A 24674-nucleotide genomic window follows, 5' to 3' on the forward strand; every position below is an offset into this window, starting at 1 on the left:
TTTAGGTTCGAAAATTTAACGGAGTTGACTAGTCTTATGTAAATAAAGCTTAGTCACTGAGTAATGAAAAGTTACGCACTTTCTTAGTGGAGTTTGAGGCAGATTTACTTGAGTAACTACACTTTCAACCAACTTTTGAAATGTCATAGAAACAAATCAAAAGTTTGGATCTGTGGGGTCCAGGTACTGAGACCCCCACCGTTGCTGAAACAAAGGTGCCGGAAGACGGCTCTCATAGAACGTGTATGTAATTCGTCTTCAGTCTGACAGGGAGCGCTGATCTCAGCCGAAGGTGCAATACGCTCAGCTGAGCGCTGCTGTACCTACGTTTCAACAAAGGTGGGCGTCTCGGCACCCGGGCCCCCGCTGATCCAAACTTTTGATATGTCTCTATGATATATTAAAAGTTTGTTGAAAGTGTAGTTACTCTTTAATCCAGACTTCACTGGAGTAACATGCGCCAAATTTTTTTCTTAATCCCCAAAACGCGTTTTCTGTAGACATTTTATTTATTTTCTTCATTAAAAGCCTTTATGTTATGCTACATCTACTTCATCTCCTAACTGGGTCTCTGCCATACATTCAGGTCACGCAAAAGCCAGGTTTTAATATGGAGCATGTCTCGCATGCCTCTTATAAAATTTGGAGCATCTTTGTCTGTCCATGAGCCACAAGTTGAGATCTACGCCTGCTCTAAGCAGGAGTTGATTCGCTCTATAGTTAACACCACTCTCTGGCCCAAATTATAGTAAATCCGTTGGCGGCTCCGTCTCCTCCCTGTTAACTCCACCCAAGTTTCTTGCCAAGACTAGTGGCAAGAGATGTTCAAAAGTCACAAATATGGTGTGCGCCAAAATATGCAACTTTTTAATGCCACAAAAGTGTCTTAAAGTTGGTAATAAATTCCGCCTTTTTGTTAAAATTCCTGACTATTTCCAAGATCTCGTCTTGCTTTAAATCCATGGAAAAATTTTTGTATACATCTAGAAGCTGAAAAGTGGTACAAACCAAATATTTCTCACAGCTTAGGCTTTGCTACAATTTATCCAGTCTAAGCAATCTTTTGTGAGCTTTAATAAAGGGTTTGTCTGCTTTGGGAAATTCCTTTACATTAGAATGGTTCAATGACAATAGGCTGAGTACAGGGTGTGACACGACTAGGACCCCCAGTGATCAGCTGTGGTCTGTTGGGAAGTATGACAGCAAGTGTTTAATTACCCTGCAGCGCCACCGCAGGGGAAATGATGTATTACGTAGTTCCCATAGAGCTCGATGGGCTGTCAAAAGTGATTCATCAACGAGCTGTGTCCTTCAGAGCAAGAGACACACTTTGTGGCTGCTCTCCACTCTGGCTAATTCATGAAGGTCCCCAACAGGGTACCCCCATCTATTCATTAAAATTCCGTAAGGTGATTGAAAATGTTCCAGTGATGGAAATCTTAGCGTATGTCCAGACACAGCCCAAACACTGCGAAATCTCCGTGCTGAAATTCTGCAGCCTTTTCGCAAGTGGAATTAACGTGCTTCTCATTGAGAATTAGCAGCTCAGCTCATATTTCACGTGTCTTTTTTGCATCTTTTTTTCCGCAGCGTGTGGATGAGATTTGTTCAAGTTTCACCTACTCTACTGCTAATGTCATACGCTGCAGAATTTTCACACAGATAATCTGGATGGAAATTTTGCAGTGTTTATGCGTGAATGTAGCACTGAAGCGTTTTAGACGCTCTATAGAGTGCCGTGTATCTATGGAGGGCTGAGCTCACAGACCTCTCTCTACTCATGTCATCTTCTGACCTTTGTGATTTTAGGCGAGGTTCCCCTTTAAGATTGGTGATATTTTTTCTGTCTGGTGCTGTAAGATACATTTCCGTTACTTAACGATACTGTTTGGTAAAAAGCTGATAACTTGTACATACAGGGAGCACAGATGGATAAGTACACATACAATTAGTTTACACTTTCCCTTTCTACTCCACTTACAACATTTGCTTTCTACTTACATTATATAACAATTAGGTCCCTAAACAAAGTCGTAGTATTTGTCCAAAAAATAAATAAATGTTGGAGAGAGAGTCTCATTTGACTAAGAATTACCGGATATTTGATAAGCTTGTTTAAAAATGAAAGTATCCAAATATAATGGTAAACATCTCGTCTTCCACATGGACTGAGGGAGGATTTTCACAGCGGGCGAGAATATTTGTGAATGTAATGTAACTGCTCTGAACCTTCACTGTGCAAATATTGAAGTCAAAGAAATCTGGGATGATCCAGTCCTATTTGCATTGTCCTAATTAACTTGATTATGTTTAGTTGTATTTCTTTCTGTAGTGTGTTTATTTAACCCTTCGTTTGCTGTAAAATTGTAGCATGGCTGTAATAGATCCCTGACTGTAAATACTCCAGGTCACTCTTGTTTCAAGGCATTGACCGTTCTTTCTACTTTCTCATATAATTACATTGCTCATTACAGGGTGTTTGATATTTAGCACAGCCAACATCCTAGAGTCGCCACTTTACGGAGGCTGGTATTTGGCTTGTAATATTTAGAGGGGAAATCTAGTCAAAATGATCAATATACATGTAAGGATATCACATTTTTGGTGACTGGGACCACCAATGATTTCCTAAATGAAAGGGCTCTATAGAAAAAAAAACCTCCTTTGGCACAACAACCTATACACACACCATCAATTTAAGTTGTCAGGTTTTCGATAACCGAAATCTCTAAGCAATTCTAAAGAGGGTTTATTCCCATGACGCACACACACGTCATGGTAATCCCGGCAATGATTGCGAGCCAGGCTCCTGCTGTACTAGCCAGGTTTCAGAGAAACCTCAGATCCCGGCTATTAAAAACTTAGATGTGATCGATAACAGCTGGATCCTGTGTGTCAGAGATATGCAGGACCTGATTTCTGCCTAGCCGTCAATTTAGTTAAACTGGCGGACTCGGCTCGGTCAGATCTATACAGCTTCTATGTATATAAGATACATAGAAGCTGTGTTTTAAAAAACAAAAGTCAATTTTAAAAGTTATTTAAAAGTGCATAAAACATTGGTTTATTTAAAAACCAACAACTTTCAAATGGGTACATAGCCTTTAAAGGGGTTGTCCAGGCTTTAATACATTCTTTTTTTAGTATTGGCCTCCAGTCGCCATATTAATAAAAATAAGTTAATGTAATTTACATGGCCAGTACATCAAAAAGACAAATAAAGCACCAAATCTACTACTGTGGGAAGAGAGGAGGACGAGCCATGTTTACATGCGGTCATGGCTAGTCGGTAGGTGGGACATAAAGTCTATAAGCTTATTAATACAAATTAAGACAGAACCCTTTTAGTTCTGGAAATCAATGGGGGTCCGAGATCATGGTAGGTATGGTTTATTTCAATGGCAGCATGCCCTATACTGCCATCTATAATGTTTTTTTGCCCAATTTCTTCAACGTGGGGAAAAAAACATAGTGTAAAAGCAAGGAACATCTCATAGAGGTAAGAGTTAGGGCTCGTCCACATGTAACGGAATTGCCACGTGTTTTCCGGTCGAAATTTCGGCCGGAAAAAACACAGAAGAATACAGTAGCAACATAGTGTATGAGATTTAACAAATCTCCTCCACACGCTGCATAAAATTTCTGAGCCGCAATTGACCTGCAGTGCGTATTTTTCAGACCACATAATGTCAATTCCTGCTACGGAAAGTGGACTGAATTGTTGCGTTTTTCAGAGGAGATGTCACCATCTCCTAATGTTGAGAAAAACGCAGCAATTTCCACACCATTTTCTGCCATAAAAAAGGCAGGAAATGGTGCGTTTTTGCCGCAGCGGAAAGCCTTTGACTTTCAACGGAATTGCTGCAGAAATTTTCTGCACCAATTCCATCGTGTGTGGACAAGCCCTTACTGATATTTACAGAACCAACTAAATGATATTATAAGCAAATGTAGACCCCAAGAGTACAAGTTCTATTGTATAGTAAGTGACTAAAACTACAAAGGTGACATTTTGGTACATCAATTAGTGTGAATGTTTTTGTAACAGATTAAGGTCCAAAAATAATGTGTTTTCTTTTTTCCTTTTCCTACAGCGCTAGTGAGAGAAGTGTACGGTGCACAGCGTGAAAGAGATGAAGCAATTATGGCGCGACTTAGATTGGCCAATGAAGAGAGGGACGAAGCTCTTCTTCGTGTCCAGCAACTCCAGCAGTACATCAGAGAGTAAGATCAGCGGTCGGCGAACTGTTTTGGCAGTTTTTGTGTCCATTTCCCCACATGTATTGAAAACAATTAACCAGCATATTGTCATTTAAGGCCTGTCTTTACTGCAATAACTACATACACATCATTCAACTAGTATACATTATTTTCCTCTTTTTGACGCTCTTGCTTGGTGAGTACTACAGTCTATAATTGTCACGATCTGTGGGTATGTGGACCCACTGGGCCGTACCACTGTAGCGGTGTAGCAGCTGGCCAAACGGGGTACAAAGTCAATGTCTATTGTTTGGATAAAGGTACCTGTGGCAATTCAGACAGTAGCGATGGTTTAGGCTCAGATGGAACTCTGGCAGCAGGCAGACAACAGGTGCGGAGAAACACAGTGGGTGTAGTAGGTGACACAACACGACTCCAACTCAGTATAGCACAGGAACACGGTAGCACAGGATACAGGTAGCTGGAACTGGAAAACACTCAAGGAACCATTTGCAAGACAGACACGGGTAGATAAAAACGCGCTCAGGCAATGCAGCGAGGGGCAGAGCCCTTCTTATAGTCCAGGGTTATCTGGGAGCAATGAGCTCAATCTCACACGTGTGCGCTCCGGCTCCTTAAGGCTCGCGTGCGCACCCTAGTGGTCACTGCGGAATTGGACAGCTGCATGTGCAGACATCTCTGGAGAGAAGGGCGTCGACAGGATGGGAGGAGTTCGTGGTCAGCGACCACGGACATTACAATAATACTGTCACCATCTGACACTTTTTTGGGTGACCACCATTTTAGTAGGTTTGTAGGTCGTATTACTTAATGTTGTGCAATACACTGCATCTTCATGCTTCACAGGCCTGTATAATGCCTCTAGTGGGAATTGGTGCCTAGAAAAAAAGAACTTATATTTTTGTAAGTTTTTGTAATTTGGGAAACTAAGTTGTGAGCTGGATATGTAATTGGCAATAGCTGGATATGGAACTGAATATGTAATTGGTAAAAGTGAAATCTGTAGTTAGACAGAAAGTCGGTAAAGACTGGGGGGTGAGGCATTGATTTGGGAATTCATGGCTGTCATCAGGTACTGGCAATAAAAAGCAACCAATGAAATAAGCATTACAAGGAACAGTACAAATGGGGAGCAAATTGGGTCAGAACAAAAATTCAATGTAATGTCATCCCCTTTTTGTAAAGCCTGGTGCGTAGAAAACAGCCAGGCCCATGGACCTTGTACGAACTTGTATACAGGAGGAAGTATTCATAGAGCTTGTTTCTCATTATTACAAGCAGCAAACTGGAAATCTATACATTGCCTCTCTCACCTACACCCCTTTATACTCTGATTCCCCGGGATAGGGCACCTGACAGGTCTTCTTTAAAATGAATGCAGCAAAGTGCAAATAAATCAGACCGTAAAACCTGCTGCAGTCTGCAAGAGAACTGCACCTGGGGGGAAGATTTATTTTCCAGCAAGGCAGCCAGCCCAAATAAAAAGCCATGGCTACACAACAATAGCTTAAAAACAACAATATCAATTTGCTAGGGTGTTCAGATCTCCAGTCAATTGAAAGTAGTAAATAGATGTTCATTCACGAGAGTCCAATGGAGAGTGACCGTGTACATGTGGTCAAATCTCCACCGGGAACAGGGGACTGTGCACCACTGTTCTCAAAATTGGTGGTGTCCCAGCAGTCAGACCCCTCTCTATAAGACTTTTTAATGGCATATCAAATTTATATACCTTAAATGTTTACTGTATGGAAAACCCCTTTAATGTTCTTGCACATAAAAGTCCAAGTGGTTGAATTATTTTTATAGGCATTTTATATGAGCATGATATTTATTTATTTTTTCAATTACTTGATTTTCTTGTTTTGGCATCGGGATACCCGGAGCTTTGTTCATACATGTAGGTCTATAAAAGCATATGGAAATATTGACACGAACCTACAGACATGTCCCAGACAGACTAAAAAATACACAAATTTATCAGCACTGACACTGTCAGATAAACATTCACATGCTGGCCATGAAAGATTGACAGCGCAGGAGACCAAGAAGATCCCACACAAACAAATAACACGACAGCAGCCATAGAGCAATTATAGAATTGTATATCCATCTACCCGATACCAAACTATAGGGACTGTATCGCTACAGGAGGCTGTGACAATCCAAACTCATGTAGAGGATTTGCAGTCACTAAAATCTATTCACCAATTAAAATATTTATTCAGATTACGTTCACATTTCCCCACAGTTGCTGCACTGCTGGGTCTAAAAAAAATCTGCAATCAACAACACTATTAAGGGAAAGATCAAAACACACTAAAACCGCTACATGTCAATATGGCCTAAGCCTTTTCTTTGTGGTGCAAATAATGCAATTATACAAAACGCAGGAAAAAAAATGAGAATGTTTTCTCCCAATTCCAGATTTTGTAGAAAATTCCTTTGTTTTTATTTGCAGTGCTTATTTGTATCTGAATCATTATAGGGGTTTACCCATCAGGGACATTTATGGCATATCCGCAGGATATGCCATAAATGTCAGGTAGATGTGGTTCCCACGTCTTGGACCTACACCTGTCTCTAGAACGGGGCCCCCTAAACCCCGTTCTACCTTTCTCTGTTCCCGTTGCCTTCCGAGCCACTTCCTGATTACATGGTCGGAAATTACGAAAACAGCGTTGCTTGCTGAGCTACGCTGTTTTCATAACTCCTATAGAAGTGTATGCCAGTTACGGATGCAGCGTAATTTAAGACCATATAATCAGTGAGTGGCCCGGGAGGCAACGGGAACCGAGAAAGGCAGAACGGGTTTTAGGGGGCCCTGTCCTAGTTATAGTTGTGGGTCTCAGAGGTGGGAATCGCACGTATCTGATATTTATGACATATATTGTGGATATGTCATAAATGTCCCTTATGGGAAAACCTTAAAGGGGTAAGTAAGAGATAAAAAGTCAAAAAAATGATATCTGCGAATACATGAAATATAAGTATGAGAATACAGATATATTCATGAACTAAGAAATAATTTGGTCTCGGTCAGGGCCGGCCTTAGATTGGATGGTGCCCCGGGCAGTACCTTCTATCGATCCCCCCCCCCCCCCCGTTTCTGGTGTCTGGTGCCCAAATAACATTCCTGTCAGGTGCCCAAGTAACACTGCTCATTCAATAAACCTAGGGAAACCCCTGGTGCCTATGCCATCAGGGCCAGTAGTGCCCCCTTCAGTAACAGCAGGGGATGTGCTCTGTGCAACTGCGCAGGTCAAAAAACCCCTAAGACCGGCCCTGGTCTAAGTACCGATAAACATGTCAGAAAACACACTTTATGCATTTATAGTACTGTATTAAAAGGATCATTGCCCTAGTGATTTAAAAAAAATCAATCTCACTTATTAATTTTCCATTTTCAATAAAATATATGAAATGTTAGCAATAGCGCCTTTCAGTGGTCATGTTATATGCAAAAACTGTTTTAGTTAAAGGGAATCTGACAGGAGCATTTAGCTCCCCCCCCCCAAACCGCCACCAGCCTGTTATCCTGGACCGTTATTGGTTGACAATGATGCCCTTGTATATTCTTGTCGATGCAGCATAATATAGAAAAAGGACTTTTAAAAAATTGGACACTATATGCAAATGAACTGTAAAGCATCTTGGGGGTGGCGCCATTCCTCTGTATAGGATAACAGGCCAGTTCCCTTCCTGTTTTGAATGACGTCCCGCAGGCCAGGATACTTCATCACAACTGTGGCGGCACCTGGCGCAGTGTAGCAAGGTGTACTGTACTCGACTTCATCTGCGCATGCGCCACATGGGACGTCAATCAAGGTGGGGGGCCACCAGCGTGGCTCTTCAGAGGATCAGCACCACCTCCATGACTCTTTACAGGTCATTTGCATATAGCGTGCTGTTTTTAAAGCTCTTTTTCTACACTTCGCGGCATCGGCCAGAATATTCAAGGGCATCATAGTCATCCTACCCCCGTCCTACATAACAGGTTAGTAGTGGTTTTGGGACCTAAATCCTCCCAAAAGGTTTCCTTTAAAATCTTTTGAAGTGTTAAATTCCATTTGACTCCTTCATGAGGCATACTTTTATCCACCAAGTACAAATATGTGCAAACTTTGTTTTTCTAACACCTGTAAATCATGGATTGGAAGTTTCATCAGTCATGTGACATGGGACAGAACGAGTGCGTAATATTTCTCGGGATCAGCGCAGTGCTTTATATAGATCATTTACCCATTCTTCTATCTGGCAGGAATCAAAAAGTAAGGAAGCGAAAACCCTAATTAAAAGAGAAACGATCAATAAAAACATGTGAAGAGCCTGCTTTACTAAACCGTCTCAGCACATATGAAGAACTGATCCCTGTAGCCATATATTGCGGTAAACATTAATAAGTTAACAGGCTGCAGCCGAGGAGAGATGAGCTCGGCATTATTGAAAGATACAGCAGAACAGCTGGCGCCGTAATGCGTCGGGAGTGCAGGGCGTCCCCTGAAGACACTCACAGCGAAATTACTTCAACTCCCAAAGATTTGGAAAGAGAATTCATTTTGCTTCTGAATTGAGGAGCAAGTCTTTGGCCACTTAGAGCTTCTCTCTCTCTCCTCTAGTGTTTTTCTCTTCATGACTTCTCATTGTCTGTTTCTCTCCTGTCTCTTGTCTAGGATGGAAGATATTAACCCTAAAGAAAGTGACATGGTAAGCGGTCTCCAACAGAGAGTTCCCACTTTTTTTTTCTATTACTGGATTAGGCCTCTGCTTGAATGAGTTTGACATAAATGTTATTAGCCCCCTATCTATACTATCCATTCTTCGTCAAAGGTATTATTGGTGAAAATAAATAAATAAATAAATGTGTGTATATATATATATATATATATATATATGTGCGTGTGTGTGTATATTTGTATATATATATATATATATATATATATATATATATATATATATATATACAGTGGATATAAAAAGTCTAGACACCCCTGTTGAAATGCCAGGTATTTGTCATGTTACAAAATCAGTCCAAGACGAATCATTTCAGAACTTTTTCCACCTTTAATGTCACCTATAATCTGTACAATTGTATTAAAAACAAACTGAAATCATTTAGGGAGGAAAAATAAAGAACAAAAATAATGTGGTTGCATAAATATGCACACCCTTAAACTAATACTTTGTTGAATTACCCTTTGTCTTTATGAAAGCATTCAGTCTTTTTGGGTAGAAGTCTATCAGCATGGCACATCTTGACTTGGCAATTGTTGCCCACTCTTCCTTGCAAAAGCGCTCCAAATCTTACATCTCCTGTGTACAGCCCTCTTTAGGTCACCCCACAGATTTTCAATGGGATTCAGGTCTGGGCTCTGGCTGGGCCATTCCAAAACGTTGATCTTCTAGTGAAGCCATTCTTTTGTTGATTTGGAGTTATGCTTTGGGTCGTTGTCGTGCTGAAAGGTAAAACTCCTCTTCATCTTCAGCTTTTTAGCAGAGGCCTGCAGGTTTTGTGCTAATATTGACTGATATTTGGAACTGTTCCTAATTCCCTCCACCTTGACTGAAGCCCCAGTTCCAGCTGCAGAAAAACAGCCCCAAAGCATAATGCTGCCTCCACCATGCTCCATAATGCTGCTGCCACCATGCTTCACTGTGGGTATGGTGTTCTTTTGGTGATGTGCAGTTTTGGCTATGCAACAAATATACCATTTGGAATTGTGGCTAAAAAGTTCAACCTTGGTCTCATCAGACCATAACACGTTTTCCCACATGCTTTTGGCAGACTTGATGTAGGTCTTTGCAAAACATAGCCGGGCTTGGATGTTTTTCTTTATTAGAAAAGGCTTCCGTCTTGCCACTCTACCTCTCAGCCCAGACATATGAAGAATATAGGAGATTGTTGTCACATGCACTACACAACCAGTACCTGCCATAAAGTCCTGCAGCTCCTTTAATGTTGGTGCAGGCTTCTTGGTAGCCCCCGGACCAATTTTCAGCTTGTCCTTTCATCAAGTTTTGAGGCACATCCAGTTCTTGGTAATGTCACTGTTGTGATAAATGTAATCCACTTTTTGATAACCGTCTTCACTGTGTTCCATGGTATATCTAATGCCTTGGAAATTTTTTGGTACCCTTCTCCTGACTGATGCCTTTCAACAATCAGATCTCTTTGATGTGTTGTAAGCACTTTACGGACCATGGGTTTTTGCGGTCACATGCAACAAAGAAAATGTCAGGAAAATCCTAATAGAACAGCTGAACTTTATATGGGGTTACTCAGAATCACTATAAATAATGGCAGCTGTGTACTGACTACTATTTAACATGAGTTTGAATATGATTGGCTACATTTTAACAGGGGTGTGTAGACGTTTTATATCCACTGTATATATGTGTGTGTGTGTGTGTGGGTGTGTGTGTGTTTTGGGTGAAACAAAAAGAAAACCGCACTGCTCAAGTTAGTGGGTGCAAATAAATCCTCCCAGACTCAGGCTATGAGCCATTCGGTATAATAAGCAAAAAGTAGAGGCAGCACTCCGGATTGTGAATAAATAAACTGTTGTGTTTTATTTACCCCAGCAATATTTCAATCCAACTCAATAGGGTCTTTCTCAAGCAATATGTGACATACAGGTTTGGGTATATATATACCCTAAAGCAGGGGTGTCAAACTCGGCCTGGTAAGTGGGCCACATATAGAAAAAATGGGAAGTTGACGGGCCGCATTACTTTCAAATTTGATACAATAGAAAATTATTGTTAATCAATTAGTTATTTGAACTACTATAACACTATATTACTATAATAATACTACATTACTATAATAATACCGCTAGGTTTAAAATTTGAGATCTTTCGCCACGTGCTTATTTCAACAATCCTGTTTTCCAGTTTAAGTTTTTCCAACTCAGTTAGCAGCGTTTGGCAGACACACATGTCAAGATTGGGCAGCCCCTTTTTAGATAGTGCCATAGTGCCCTCTGCGGATGCTGCCGCAGTGCCCTCTGCGGATGCTGCCGCAGTGCCGTCTGCGGATGCTGCCGCAGTGCCGTCTGCGGATGCTGCCGCAGTGCCCACTGCGGACGCTGCCGCAGTGCCCTCTGCGGATGCTGCTGTAGTGCCCTCTCTAGATGCCGCCGCAGTGCCCTTTGTAGATGCCGCCGCAGAGTCCTCTGTAGATGCTGCCACAGTGCCCTCTGTAGATTCTGCCTCAGTGCCCTCTGTAGATTCTGCCTCAGTGCCCTCTGTACATAATGCCACAGTGCCCTCTGTAGATAATGCAACACACCCCTAGATAATGTCATAGTGCCCTCTGTAGATAATGCCACAGTGCCCTCTGTAGATAATGCAACACACCCCTAGATAATGCCACAGTGCCCTCCGCAGATGCTGCCACAGTGCCCTCCGCAGATGCTGCCACAGTGCCCTTTGCAGATGCTGCCAGAGTGCCCTCCGCAGATGCTGCCACAGTGATGTCAGGGGCTTGCCCACAGCTGGAGTCCCGGAGCAGAGCCGCTTCTAGCACTCTGCCTGGGATTACAGCTCTGCTCCTGACATCACTGCCCATATATGGACAGAGATGTCAGGGGCAACCCCAGAGCTGGAGTCCTGGGCAGAGCGCTAGTAGGCTCTTCCTGGGACCCCAGCTGTGCTCCTGACATCACTGGGACTCCTGCTCTGGGGAAGCCCTGGACATCATTGTAGATGTATGGACAGCGATGTCAGAGGCTTCCCCAGAGTCCCAGAGCAGAGCCTATACTAGCGCTCTGCCCAGGATTCCGGCTCTGGGGTAGCCCCAGACATCGTGTGTCCAAACATAGACACCGATGTCAGGGAATTCCATAGAGTCCCGGAGCAGAGCCAATACTAGCGCTCTGCACGGTACTCCAGAAAGCCCCAGACATCGCTGTTCATATGTGGACAGCGATGTCAGCGAATTCCAGAGTCTCGGAGCAGAGCCTATACAAGCGGCTCTGTGTCCCGCGGGCCGCAGATGACAGCCCCAGGGCCCGCATGCGGCCCGCGGGCCACGTGCTTGAGACCCCTGCCCTAAAGTTACAGTGAATCAATCAACAAATTTCATATGTGAATAAATACAAAGAAAAAAATATATACAGTGAAGGAAATAAGTATTTGATCCCTTGCTGATTTTGTAAGTTTGCCCACTGTCAAAGACATGAACAGTCTAGAATTTTTAGGCTAGGTTAATTTTACCAGTGAGAGATAGATTATATAAAAATAAAAAAAAGAAAATCACATTGTCAAAATTATATATATTTATTTGCATTGTGCACAGAGAAATAAGTATTTGATCCCTTTGGCAAACAAGACTTAATACTTAGTGGCAAAACCCTTGTTGGCAAGCACAAGAGTCAGACGTTTTTTGTAGTTGATGATGAGGTTTGCACACATGTTAGATGGAATTTTGGCCCACTCCTCTTTGCAGATCATCTGTAAATCATTAAGATTTCGAGGCTGTCGCTTGGCAACTCGGATCTTCAGCTCCCTCCATAAGTTTTCGATGGGATTAAGGTCTGGAGACTGGCTAGGCCACTCCATGACCTTAATGTGCTTCTTTTTGAGCCACTCCTTTGTTGCCTTGGCTGTATGTTTCGGGTCATTGTCGTGCTGGAAGACCCAGCCACGAGCCATTTTTAATGTCCTGGTAGAGGGAAGGAGGTTGTCACTCAGGATTTGACGGTACATGGCTCCATCCATTCTCCCATTGATGCGGTGAAGTAGTCCTGTGCCCTTAGCAGAGAAACACCCCCAAAACATAATGTTTCCACCTCCATGCTTGACAGTGGGGACGGTGTTCTTTGGGTCATAGGCAGCATTTCTCTTCCTCCAAACACGGCGAGTTGAGTTAATGCCAAAGAGCTCAATTTTAGTCTCACCTGACCACAGCACCTTCTCCCAATCACTCTCAGAATCATCCAGATGTTCATTTGCAAACTTCAGATGGGCCTGTACATGTGCCTTCTTGAACAGGGGGACCTTGCGGGCACTGCAGGATTTTAATCCATTACGGCGTAATGTGTTACCAATGGTTTTCTTGGTGACTGTGGTCCCAGCTGCCTTGAGATCATTAACAAGTTCCCCCCGTGTAGTTTTTGGCTGAGCTCTCACCTTCCTCAGGATCAAGGATACCCCACAAGGTGAGATTTTGCATGGAGTCCCAGATCGATGTCGATTGACAGTCATTTTGTATGTCTTCCATTTTCTTACTATTGCACCAACAGTTGTCTCCTTCTCACCCAGAGTCTTACTTATGGTTTTGTAGCCCATTCCAGCCTTGTGCAGGTCTATGATCTTGTCCCTGACATCCTTAGAAAGCTCTTTGGTCTTGCCCATGTTGTAGAGGTTAGAGTCAGACTGATTCATTGAGTCTGTGGACAGGAGTCTTTTATACAGGTGACCATGTAAGACAGCTGTCTTTAATGCAGGCACCAAGTTGATTTGGAGCGTGTAACTGGTCTGGAGGAGGCTGAACTCTTAATGGTTGGTAGGGGATCAAATACTTATTTCTCTGTGCACAATGCAAATAAATATATATAATTTTGACAATGTGATTTTCTGTTTTTTTTTTTATATAATCTATCTCTCACTGGTAAAATTAACCTAGCCTAAAAATTCTAGACTGTTGATGTCTTTGACAGTGGGCAAACTTACAAAATCAGCAAGGGATCAAATACTTATTTCCTTCACTGTATATCTTTGTGTACAATATATACATACAAACGCCATATGTATAGCCAAATTCATTGTTCAGTCATTAATTTCATATATAGTATATATAATGTGAAATAAAGTGCGGTCAAACAGTGCCATAATGATAAATAAGGTAATAAAAACATAAGAAAGAGGTCAGCTGTGTATCATAGACTATTAAGTGTACTTTCAGCTGGACTGTACTCACTACCTAATGGACACACGCTCATCGGTGGTATTGTGATTTGGTACTCTTATCTTATTCAAATTCTTTGCCCTTCCCCTTGCCGGACTTAATTTAACACACACGCGCATGCGCAGTAGTGATGTAGAGACGCCGTTATGGCGTCTATCCACAGATGAGCGTGTGTCCATTAGGATATTACCTAATGGCTTATATGTACTATATATGAAATGAATGACTGCACAATGAATTTGGCTATACACATGGCGTTTGTATGTATATATTGTACTCATATAGATATATTTTGTCACTTCTCTTTATTTATTAACATATACAATTTGTTGATGGATTCACTGTAACACTAGGGTATATATATATATATATATATATATATATATATATATATATACCCAATCCTGTATGTCACACATTGCTTGAGAAAGATCCCGTTGGACCGAAATTTGTGTATGTGTGTGTGTATATATATATATATATATATATATATATATATATATATATACATATATACTCCTCAACATTGAAATTGCCACACCTAGAATGGCAAGCCGTAAGGTTAAGCAAATCGAGGAAGTAGCCGGTATCACGAAGATCTGCAAATAATCAAATTTTCAAGCACCTAGCGCCAATCTGTGGCATGTTGCTTAAAAGCAAAGTTTTTGAAACATCCAAAATTTTATCAACTTGTGTGGGATGATTGTGCAATGACTCCTGTTCATCGACGTGCCAGTTATCGCCACTTTTCGAAAACTGAAACGGACGCTACGCTCCTAGGCCGTGATATCAGCACTGTTCAACGTTGCGTGTCCCAGAGGTTGGGAGAACAACTAACGGGAATGACAGCAAGAGGTGTGGGGAGGCGAACCCTTATATATATATATAATCTCCAAGTTACAGATGTAGCAGGGCTGAGCTTATCATTTAACTTCTGGGGATGTATTGTTTGTGCATCCTGATTTTCAGCTGTATAAGAATAAAAAAAGTCTGCAGAAACCCCCGTACGTGCTAAAATCCTGCCAGGGAATCCGCTATTTTAATAAAGTTTTATTTTATGCTTCTCATTTACCATTGTGACATGAGCTTTGTTTATCCCTGTTCATGCAGGAGTTTTATCTGTAGCGTTGTCAATAGACTGCGTGCCCACTTGACGCTAAGATGTGCCACTAAGAGGAGCATCAAGCGGCACAACACAGTCATAACCACTGCCAAATTTGCATTGGTCACTTCACTACTTACGAATCCTCTGTAAATGTAATCAAAATAAAGAGTTTTTGTTTCCTATATCATTTGAAGATCTCTACTTTCTGTCACTGAATGAAGACATTTTGTTTACGTCCATAGGCTAAAACCCATGCAGTATTAGGCCGTTTCAGAGGGCTGTAGTATGGCTGCATTTTAGCATCCATATTATGACTGCTATACCCGGATTTCCTGTGGTTTTACAGAATTGGAGAATTGCGGCCCCATTCATTCCTATGGGGCCATGCACACGACCGTGGTTTTCACGGTCCGTACATGGCCCGGGAGCCTGGACCGCAGAAAGAACGGACATGTCTTATTACGGCCGTGTTCTGCGGTCCAGGCTCATTGAAAATAACGGCCGCAGCCATGTGCATGGGCCGCCATTTGCGGGCAGCTCGCGGCTGACAGTCTGCTGCCGGCCGACCCGAAAATCACGGCCGTGCACATGGCTACGGTCCTGTGCATGAGGCCTTAGTCTTTCTCACTGCTGAATTTGCTGCAATTGTATCCAGGTAATTTTCTGTGATCTGAATATATTCACAGCACAAATCTCTCTTCTGTTCTACTACATCTACTTCTCCTACATCTACTACTTCTACTATGTATCAGCCTGGTCCCCAGGTTGTTTAGTGCACAGGGAATGGTTTTGATTGGATACAATTGTAGCAAGCATTCATATTATTAGGTCACAATCCGTTGTCAGACTCTAGATACAAAGACAAATGTTTCCATTCACTGACAGCTAGCCAATATCTTGAAATAGAGCGTAATTGAAATAGGGAATTTATTAAGACTGTGGTGTTCGCCAGTCTTAATATAACGAGCACTGGAGTAAAATTTGTAGAAATTAGGCGCCAGAAAGCAAAATCTGCATATGTTTCCATTGTATTATTGTCTATGCTTATTATAGCTGAGACCTGTTTATCACTGATCATATTTTCTTCAGACCCTACAAGAACTGCTTGATAAACTGGATGAAGCTGAAGATGGGGCGGACATTGTGCGGAACGGGGATCTTATTTTAGAGCATTTTAAGAGGAGCCAGGAAAGAAGAGAGCAAATCACTGGTGAGGAGATGGGTGCAGTCATAATAGAGCGGGACACGGCTCGTGCTCAGGTGAGAGATCACACTGGATCTAATTTGTCCTTATCTTTGTCCTGCCTATGCAAAATTTTGTGTATATCATTATGTAAAAAATAATTTCTCACTTAAAGGGAATTTGTTACGTCAAACATGTCGTCCTATCTGCGAGCATTATGTTAAAAAGAAGGAGGAGCGGAGCAGATTGATTTACGGTTTTGTGGGAAAAGATTCAGAGTAATCTGTCATTTATTGACTGAAATCCCTGCTCACTGTGGGCGAAAGAGTCTAGTGGGCGGTCCTACTCTGGAGAAGGGATTTCAATCAATATCTTTGGGTATGGCTCTTGTCTTCTAAATGAGTTGTCATACGGTTTTCTTGAATATTTGGCTATTTGTGCAGTAATATTTTAGTTTTATATCTGTGCATGAGCCTGGGTGGTCACAGGACCTAAATTTACTTATGACTGACTTTTTTCTTGACTTTTTTGGTTTTCTGCTAATAAAGCTTATTTGTTGTATAATGTTAATAACAACTACTTTTAATATAACTTTTCAATATACTTGATTCAAATGAATGGAAACATATAAAGAAGCAGAAAGCCTGTCGTGATCATATTCAACAGGTACACATACGGTACTTGCAGATACTGGCATTGGATGCGGATTGTCAGCGGATTTGGTGAGGATTTAGACAGGGAATCCGCGCCTAAATCCTCATCAAATCCTGAACGTGTGAACATGGCCTAAGTCGCTTCCTGAGCACAACCTGAAGGGGGCAGTATTTACATCTGCCAGATGTTCACAAGGCAAGCGTTACGAGGAGAAGCTTATATACATTGATTCAAGTGCCAAGACTATGAAGCAGAGGTGTAACTAGGGGAGGCTGGCATAGCATTTGCCATGGGTGCTGGGTATGGCAACAGCAAATTCAATAGTAATGTTTCAAAAATAACAGGGGCACTTACTATTTTGGCTTCATACTCACTTTGTATGGTGGAGGAAAATGGGGCTCAGCCACAGTGCCAGGGCAGACTGATGATTAAGATTAAAGCCCCACGGAGCGTCAATGACTGTCGCGATACGTCTGACAGTCGTGCCGACACACATTTATGGTCACCCAATTTTGCAGGTAAACAGTTTTTTTTTTTACTCGCAACAACGCGTGGCCATTAACAAGCAATTTGACATCTGGGCCTAACGGTGGCAGCGCGGCCGCGTCAATGCTGCCGCATGTGGCTTTACTCGAAGTCACTGAACTACGAACCCATAAATTCACATCAGCTCCCAGGGATTTGTATTGATCACATTGTTGGCGAGGGGAACCAAACAAAAAAAAAACAAACTGATCTTTGTCCCTTCTATAAGGAGAAAACTGCAGCTTTTAATAAAAAAAAAGTTATGTTTTTTTTGTAAAATCATAGTTTATGGAAGTGGAATCCTCCCTGTTTTGTCTGAATTATTAGAAATGATACTGCAGCCGGCTTGCTCTATTTGTAGCAGCTGTTTAAATGTTAAGGTGTGCTTCTAAAGAGTTAAAGAAAATAAACCTTTTCCTTTTACGTTTTTATATGACCTGTTTGTCAGTTACAGGGTTAAAACCTCATACACATATACCAATCCAGACATGCCCCAGATTCCCGCATTGAGATTGACATCCCTATTCCACTGCTCACAGGGCCCCGTTACTCTCCTGAGCTGCAAAATAGGGTCACAGATGCTCTTGCAGGTACAAAGCAACCTTAGAATTTGTAGTCAAAGGTTGCCAGCTAGCAGCTAACTGATTTCCCTTTCTAAGGCAATATAAACATTCACTTGTCTTCCTGTAGGCCCTGCCAAATTCCATAATTCCAGTAGCAAGGCAGCTTAAATGAGGCTGAATGTCGTCAAAAGGAGGCCGAATTACTGAATCAGTCTGTAGCAAGTCGTTAAAGGAGCAATTCCACCCAGCAGAGCAGAAAATAAGCTTCTGTAAATAATCTAATTGGCTTCCCTAAATAAATCCACAACGCCAATGAGACATTTCACTGCTTTGAAATAATCTACACTTTTGCCTCAGTGTCAGTTTATACTTTGCTCTCGGTTTCAAGCGTCAAAACAAATCACTTATTAATTCTGTCAAAAAACACAACCTGTAGTTACAGGCGAAACGCGTAAACCTTGACACCTATAGACAGCGTATTTCTTCTTATGGCAAGACTATAACATCCTCCTGCTGACTTTATCTCTCTTTATTTCAAGTGTATAATCCCTTTTTGTTAGAAGGGTTACCCCTAAAATAAGTGGTACACCCTGTGATCAGAGTCTCTCATTGATCAGTTGTAATCTGTGGATGAACCAGGCAGCAACTGTTCAATTTTCCTGCAGCACCACCACAGGAGAAATAAGTCATTACACTTATTACTTAACATTGAAATCGAGGGGCTGTCTGTGTAATGCACCGACATGCCGAGTCCCTTAGAGCGGGGGGCACTCTGCGGGGGGCACTCTTTGTAGGTTTTTCTCCGATGGTCCTGAATGAGGGACCTCCTTCTATTAACTCAGAATTTCCGAAGTTGTTTGAAAATGGAGACGTTCCTTTTAAGAAGCAAATTTAATATTTTATTATAGGAAACTGGGGGAATATTCTGAAATTCACACTCCCTGCAACTTTCTTTCCTATCAAACAATAAGATTTAAGCTGCCGTTTATGGGATAGGATACAAAGTGTTGTAAACTAATGATGGAGCTACAGAGAAGCAGTGAAAAATGTGATTTTTTTTTTCTCCTATTACTGCATGGTATAATAGGGACATGCCAACCGGTATTAAATGATCTAGGTGATTGTTACTTAAGCAATTTTATAATGTATTCTGTGCATTTGCCCAAAGTTGGAGCTTCCCTTTAATAGTCCGTCTGATCATTAGCAAGTTCTGCACACGACCGTAGTTTTTATCTGTAATTACAAATCCTTAATTACGGATAATCTGCGGACCCATTCATTTTAATAGGCCACAAACACCTTTCAGTATGTGTCCGGGCTGTAGAAATGATCCGCAAAATATAGAACATGTCCTATTCCTGTCCGCAATTGCGGCACAGACTTGCCCATAGAAGTCTATGGGCACGGGCAAAATTGTGGATGGCTACGGATGTGCATCCATACCTGTCTGTAATTGCGGAAGCGTTGCTATGCCACGGCAGGGGATACCTAAAAAAAATGACACCTGAATGATCATGTGACCTTTTCAAGGGGTTGGGACATGTTGGTCACATCATTTGCAGCCTCCCTATTTTTTTGCAGATTCGTAAATACGAATGCACTACAGTCCGTATGTGCGGTCAGCGTGCCAGATATGCGGATGACTACGGATCCATCTTTGCGGACAGTAAAAGACACTACGGTCGTGTTCATGAGGCCTTAGGCTTTATTCACACAAGTGCAGGGGGCGTAACTTTAGTGGGTGCAGAGGTAGCGGTCGCATCACCCACTGTAGTTACACCCCTGGGCAGGGATAGGTTTGTAATGATTTGGAATTCTAGATGAGTTTATAGAGCAGACGTGTAGGTCTTACCAGCAGTGGCTACTCTTCTGTATTGGCAGTCTTGCCAGTCCAGTGGCACGTGGGCTTGTGCAGATCATCTATGTATAAAGGCTCACGCTGTGTAGAATTATAACGTGCGATAGAAAAGCATTCACAGGTATTCCGCCTCTAGCTGGTTGAGTTAGAATTAATTTGTCGTTCCAGGGTGCTAAACCTTGAACCTATAAAGTGCTACATTGAAATGCTGTTAATCCTGCAGTCCAGGCCATCAGTAGTCAGTGCTGTGTGTGTAAGGACTACAGAGCCGCACTGTGCTCCGAGCTGTATTCAGGGCAGCGGCTTCTTAGATATCCGTTTAATGCAGGAAAAGCCAGCATTGCGTATTTTCATAGCGCCATAAATAACAGTCTAAAAATAAACTCTACTTTGTATGCCCAAATGGCCTGTGTATTAACCTTTTGAGTGTTTGCTTGCAGTCACGGGTATGCTGCCCACTTATACACCGCTGGGCCTGCGTTAACCATACGGGACAATGATGAAGGTTTGAGTCCAGCAAGTGTTGGCGTCCGAATAGTGTATTTCTTGCTGCACAGTAGAATTACCTGCATATTATTGTCTACGGCATCTTTCACCCATATTTTAATCATTTATTCCCTGTTGTCAGAAGTATTGTCCTCTTCGCACAACACCTCTCCATGAGTCTTATTAAGATATATGGATTTGGGATCCCCTGATCGGGATGCCCTTCCCTTGTTAGCCAGAATGAAGAGCAGGTGATAACAGAAAGGATTCTACTTGTTGCAGAACTAAAGGGGACCTGTCACTTCTCCTGACATGTCTATGTTAGTAAATACTTGTATTCCAAATTAAATTTACTATATTGGAACATTGGGCATTGTGCCATTCTTCTGTTATTCCTCCTAGAAATGTATGAATAAATTGACAACTGGGTGTTACCTTTCGCCTTGTCAAAGAGGCGTGTCCCTATACAGTGTCACTCTGGCACACCCCAAACTGGTAACACCCAGTTGTCAATTTATTCATAAATTTCTATGAGGAATAACAGAGGAACCGCACATCGTGGAGTTCTAAGGCAGTATGTTCCAGAATTATTATGTCATGGCAATTACAAGTATTTACTGAAACAGACATGTCAGGAGAGGTGACATCTTCGCACACCTCAGGGCTCCAACCTCCAGCCCTCTCACAAACACTTCAACAAATTAGGCAGCACTCCAGACGTTTTCAAAGTGAAGAAAAAGTGTTTTTATTCACCCATCAGTAAGCATGCTTGAGAAAGGCCCATGTTGGGGCTGAAAGGTCCCATAATGATGGGGGAATTAAAACGCTTTTTCTTCTCTTTGAAAATGTCTGGAGTGCTGCCTAATTCGTTGAAGAGTGTGGATGTATATATATATATATATATATATATATATATATATATATATATGTGTGTGTGTATGTATGTATATATATATATATATATATATATATACACGCTACCGTTCAAAAGTTTAGGGTCACTTAGAAAATTTCTTATTTTTGAAAGAAAAGCACAGTTTCTTTCAATGAAGATAACATTAAATTAATCAGAAATACACTCTATACATTGTTAATGTGCTAAATGACTATTCTAGCTGCAAACGTCTGGTTTTTAATGCAATATCTACATAGGTGTATAGAGGCCCATTTCCAGCAACCATCACTCCAGTGTTCTAATGGTACATTGTGTTTGCTAACTGTGTTAGAAGGCTAATGGATGATTAGAAAACACTTGAAAACCCTTGTGCAATTATGTTAGCACCGCTGTAATCAGTTTTGCTGTTTAGAGGAGCTATAAAACTGACTTTCCTTTGAGCTAGTTGAGAATCTGGAGCATTACATTTGTGGGTTGGATTAAACGCTCAAAATGGCTAGAAAAAGAGAGCTTTCATGTGAAACTCGACAGTCTATTCTTGTTCTTAGAAATGAAGGCTATTCCATGTGAGAAATTGCCAAGAAACTGAAGATTTCCTACAACGGTGTGTACTACTCCTTTCAGAGGACAGCAAAAACAGGCTCTAACCAGAGTAGAAAGAGAAGTGGGAGGCCCCACTGCACAACTGAGCAACAAGACAAGTACATTAGAGTTTCTAGTTTTAGAAATAGACGCCTCACAGGTCCTCAACTGGCAGCTTCATTAAATAGTACCCGCAAAACGCCAGTGTCAACATCTACAGTGAAGAGGCGACTCCGGGATGCTGGCCTTCAGGGCAGAGTGGCAAAGAAAAAGCCATATCTGAGACTGGCTAATAAAAGAAAAAGATTAATATGGGCAAAAGCACACAGACATTGGACAGAGGAAGATTGGAAAAAAGTGTTATGGACAGACGAATTGAAGTTTGAGGTGTTTGGATCACACAGAAGAACATTTGTGAGACGCAGAACAACTGAAAAGATGCTGGAAGAGTGCCTGACGCCATCTGTCAAGCATGGTGGAGGTAATGTGATGGTCTGGGGTTGCTTTGGTGCTGGTAAAGTGAGAGATTTGTACAAGGTAAAAGGGATTTTGAATAAGGAAGGCCATCACTCCATTTTGCAACGCCATGCCATACCCTGTGGACAGCGCTTGATTGGAGCCAATTTCATCCTACAACAGGACAATGACCCAAAGCACACCTCCAAATTATGCAAGAACTATTTAGGGAAGAAGCAGGCAGCTGGTATTCTAACTGTAATGGAGTGCCCAGCGCAGTCACCAGATCTCAACCCCATAGAGCTGTTGTGGGAGCAGCTTGACCGTATGGTACGCAAGAAGTGCCCATCAAGCCAATCCAACTTGTGGGAGGGGCTTTTGGAAGCATGGGGTGAAATTTCTCCCGATTATCTCAGCAAATTACCAGCTAGAATGCCAAAGGTCTGCAATGCTGTAATTGCTGCAAATGGAGCATTCTTTGACGAAAGCAAAGTTTGAAGGAGATAATTATTATTTCAAGTAAAAATCATTATTTCTAACCTTGTCAATGTCTTGACTATATTTTCTAGTCATTTTGCAACACATTTGATAAATATAAATGTGAGTTTTCATGGAAAACACAAAATTGCCTGGGTGACCCCAAACTTTTCAACGGTAGTGTATATACAGTGGAGGAAATAAGTATTTGATCCCTTGCTGATTTTGTACGTTTGCCCACTGTCAAAGTCATGAACAGTCTAGAATTTTTAGGCTAGGTTAATTTTACCAGTGAGAGATAGATTATATAAAAAAAAAAAAAAAAGAAAATCACATTGTCAAAATTATATATATTTATTTGCATTGTGCACAGAGAAATAAGTATTTGATCCCCTACCAACCATTAAGTGTTCAGCCTCCTCCAGACCAGTTACACGCTCCAAATCAACTTGGTGCCAAAGAGCTTTCTAAGGATGTCAGGGACAAGATCATAGACCTGCACAAGGCTGGAATGGGCTACAAAACCATAAGTAAGACGCTGGGTGAGAAGGAGACAACTGTTGGTGCAATAGTAAGAAAATGGAAGACATAAAAGATGACTGTCAATCGACATCGATCTGGGGCTCCATGCAAAATCTCACCTCGTGGGGTATCCTTGATCCTGAGGAAGGTGAAAGCTTAGCCGAAAACTACACAGGGGGAACTTGTTAATGATCTAAAGGCAGCTGGGACCACAGTCACCAAGAAAACCATTGGTAACACATTACGCCGTAATGGATTAAAATCCTGCAGTGCCCGCAAGGTCCCCCTGCTCAAGAAGGCACATGTACAGGCCGTCTGAAGTTTGCAAATGAACATCTGGATGATTCTGAGAGTGATTGGGAGAAGGTGCTGTGGTCAGATGAGACTAAAATTGAGCTCATTGGCATTAACTCAACTCGCCGTTTTTGGAGGAAGAGAAATGCTGCCTATGACCCAAAGAACACCGTCCCCACTGCCAAGCATGGAGGTGGAAACATTATGTTTTGGGGGTGTTTCTCTGCTAAGGGCACAGGATTACTTCACCGCATCAATGGGAGAATGGATGGAGCCATGTACCGTCAAATCCTGAGTGACAACCTCCTTCCCTCCACCAGGACATTAAAAATGGCTCGTGGCTGGGTCTTCCAGCACGACAATTACCCGAAACATACAGCCAAGGCAACAAAGGAGTGGATCAAAAAGGAGCACATTAAGGTCATGGAGTGGCCTAGCCAGTCTCCAGACCTTAATCCCATCGAAAACTTATGGAGGGAGCTGAAGATCCGAGTTGCCAAGCGACAGCCTCGAAATCTTAATGATTTACAGATGATCTGCAAAGAGGAGTGGGCCAAAATTCCATCTAACATGTGTGCAAACCTCATCATCAACTACTAAAAATGTCTGACTGCTGTGCTTGCCAACAAGGGTTTTGCCACCAAGTATTAAGTCTTGTTTGCCAAAGGGATCAAATACTTATTTCTCTGTGCAATAATGCAAATAAATATATATAATTTTGACAATGTGATTTTTTTTTTTTTTTTTTTTATATAATCTATCTCTCACTGGTAAAATTAACCTAGCCTAAAAATTCTAGACTGTTCATGTCTTTGACAGTGGGCAAACTTACAAAATCAGCAAGGGATCAAATACTTATTTCCTTCACTGTATATATTTATTATTAATTATTTTTATATATATATATATATATATATATATATATATATATATATATATATAT

At 41.7% G+C, this 24674-nt stretch overlaps 1 protein-coding gene across 2 annotated transcripts in view; it reads left to right on the plus strand.

The window, feature by feature from the left end:
• The window catches only part of MIPOL1 (mirror-image polydactyly 1), a 302694-nt gene that overhangs the window by 144807 nt on the left and 133213 nt on the right, over nucleotides 1-24674 (plus strand). For both annotated transcript variants that reach the window (XM_075844430.1, XM_075844431.1), the window contains exons 6-8: nucleotides 4095-4224; nucleotides 8895-8928; nucleotides 16326-16496. In XM_075844430.1, coding sequence (XP_075700545.1) covers nucleotides 4095-4224; nucleotides 8895-8928; nucleotides 16326-16496 — 335 coding nt within the window. The remainder of the gene's footprint in view (nucleotides 1-4094; nucleotides 4225-8894; nucleotides 8929-16325; nucleotides 16497-24674) is intronic.

This window comes from Rhinoderma darwinii, chromosome 12, assembly GCF_050947455.1.
Source record: "Rhinoderma darwinii isolate aRhiDar2 chromosome 12, aRhiDar2.hap1, whole genome shotgun sequence".
NCBI lineage: Eukaryota > Metazoa > Chordata > Amphibia > Anura > Rhinodermatidae > Rhinoderma > Rhinoderma darwinii.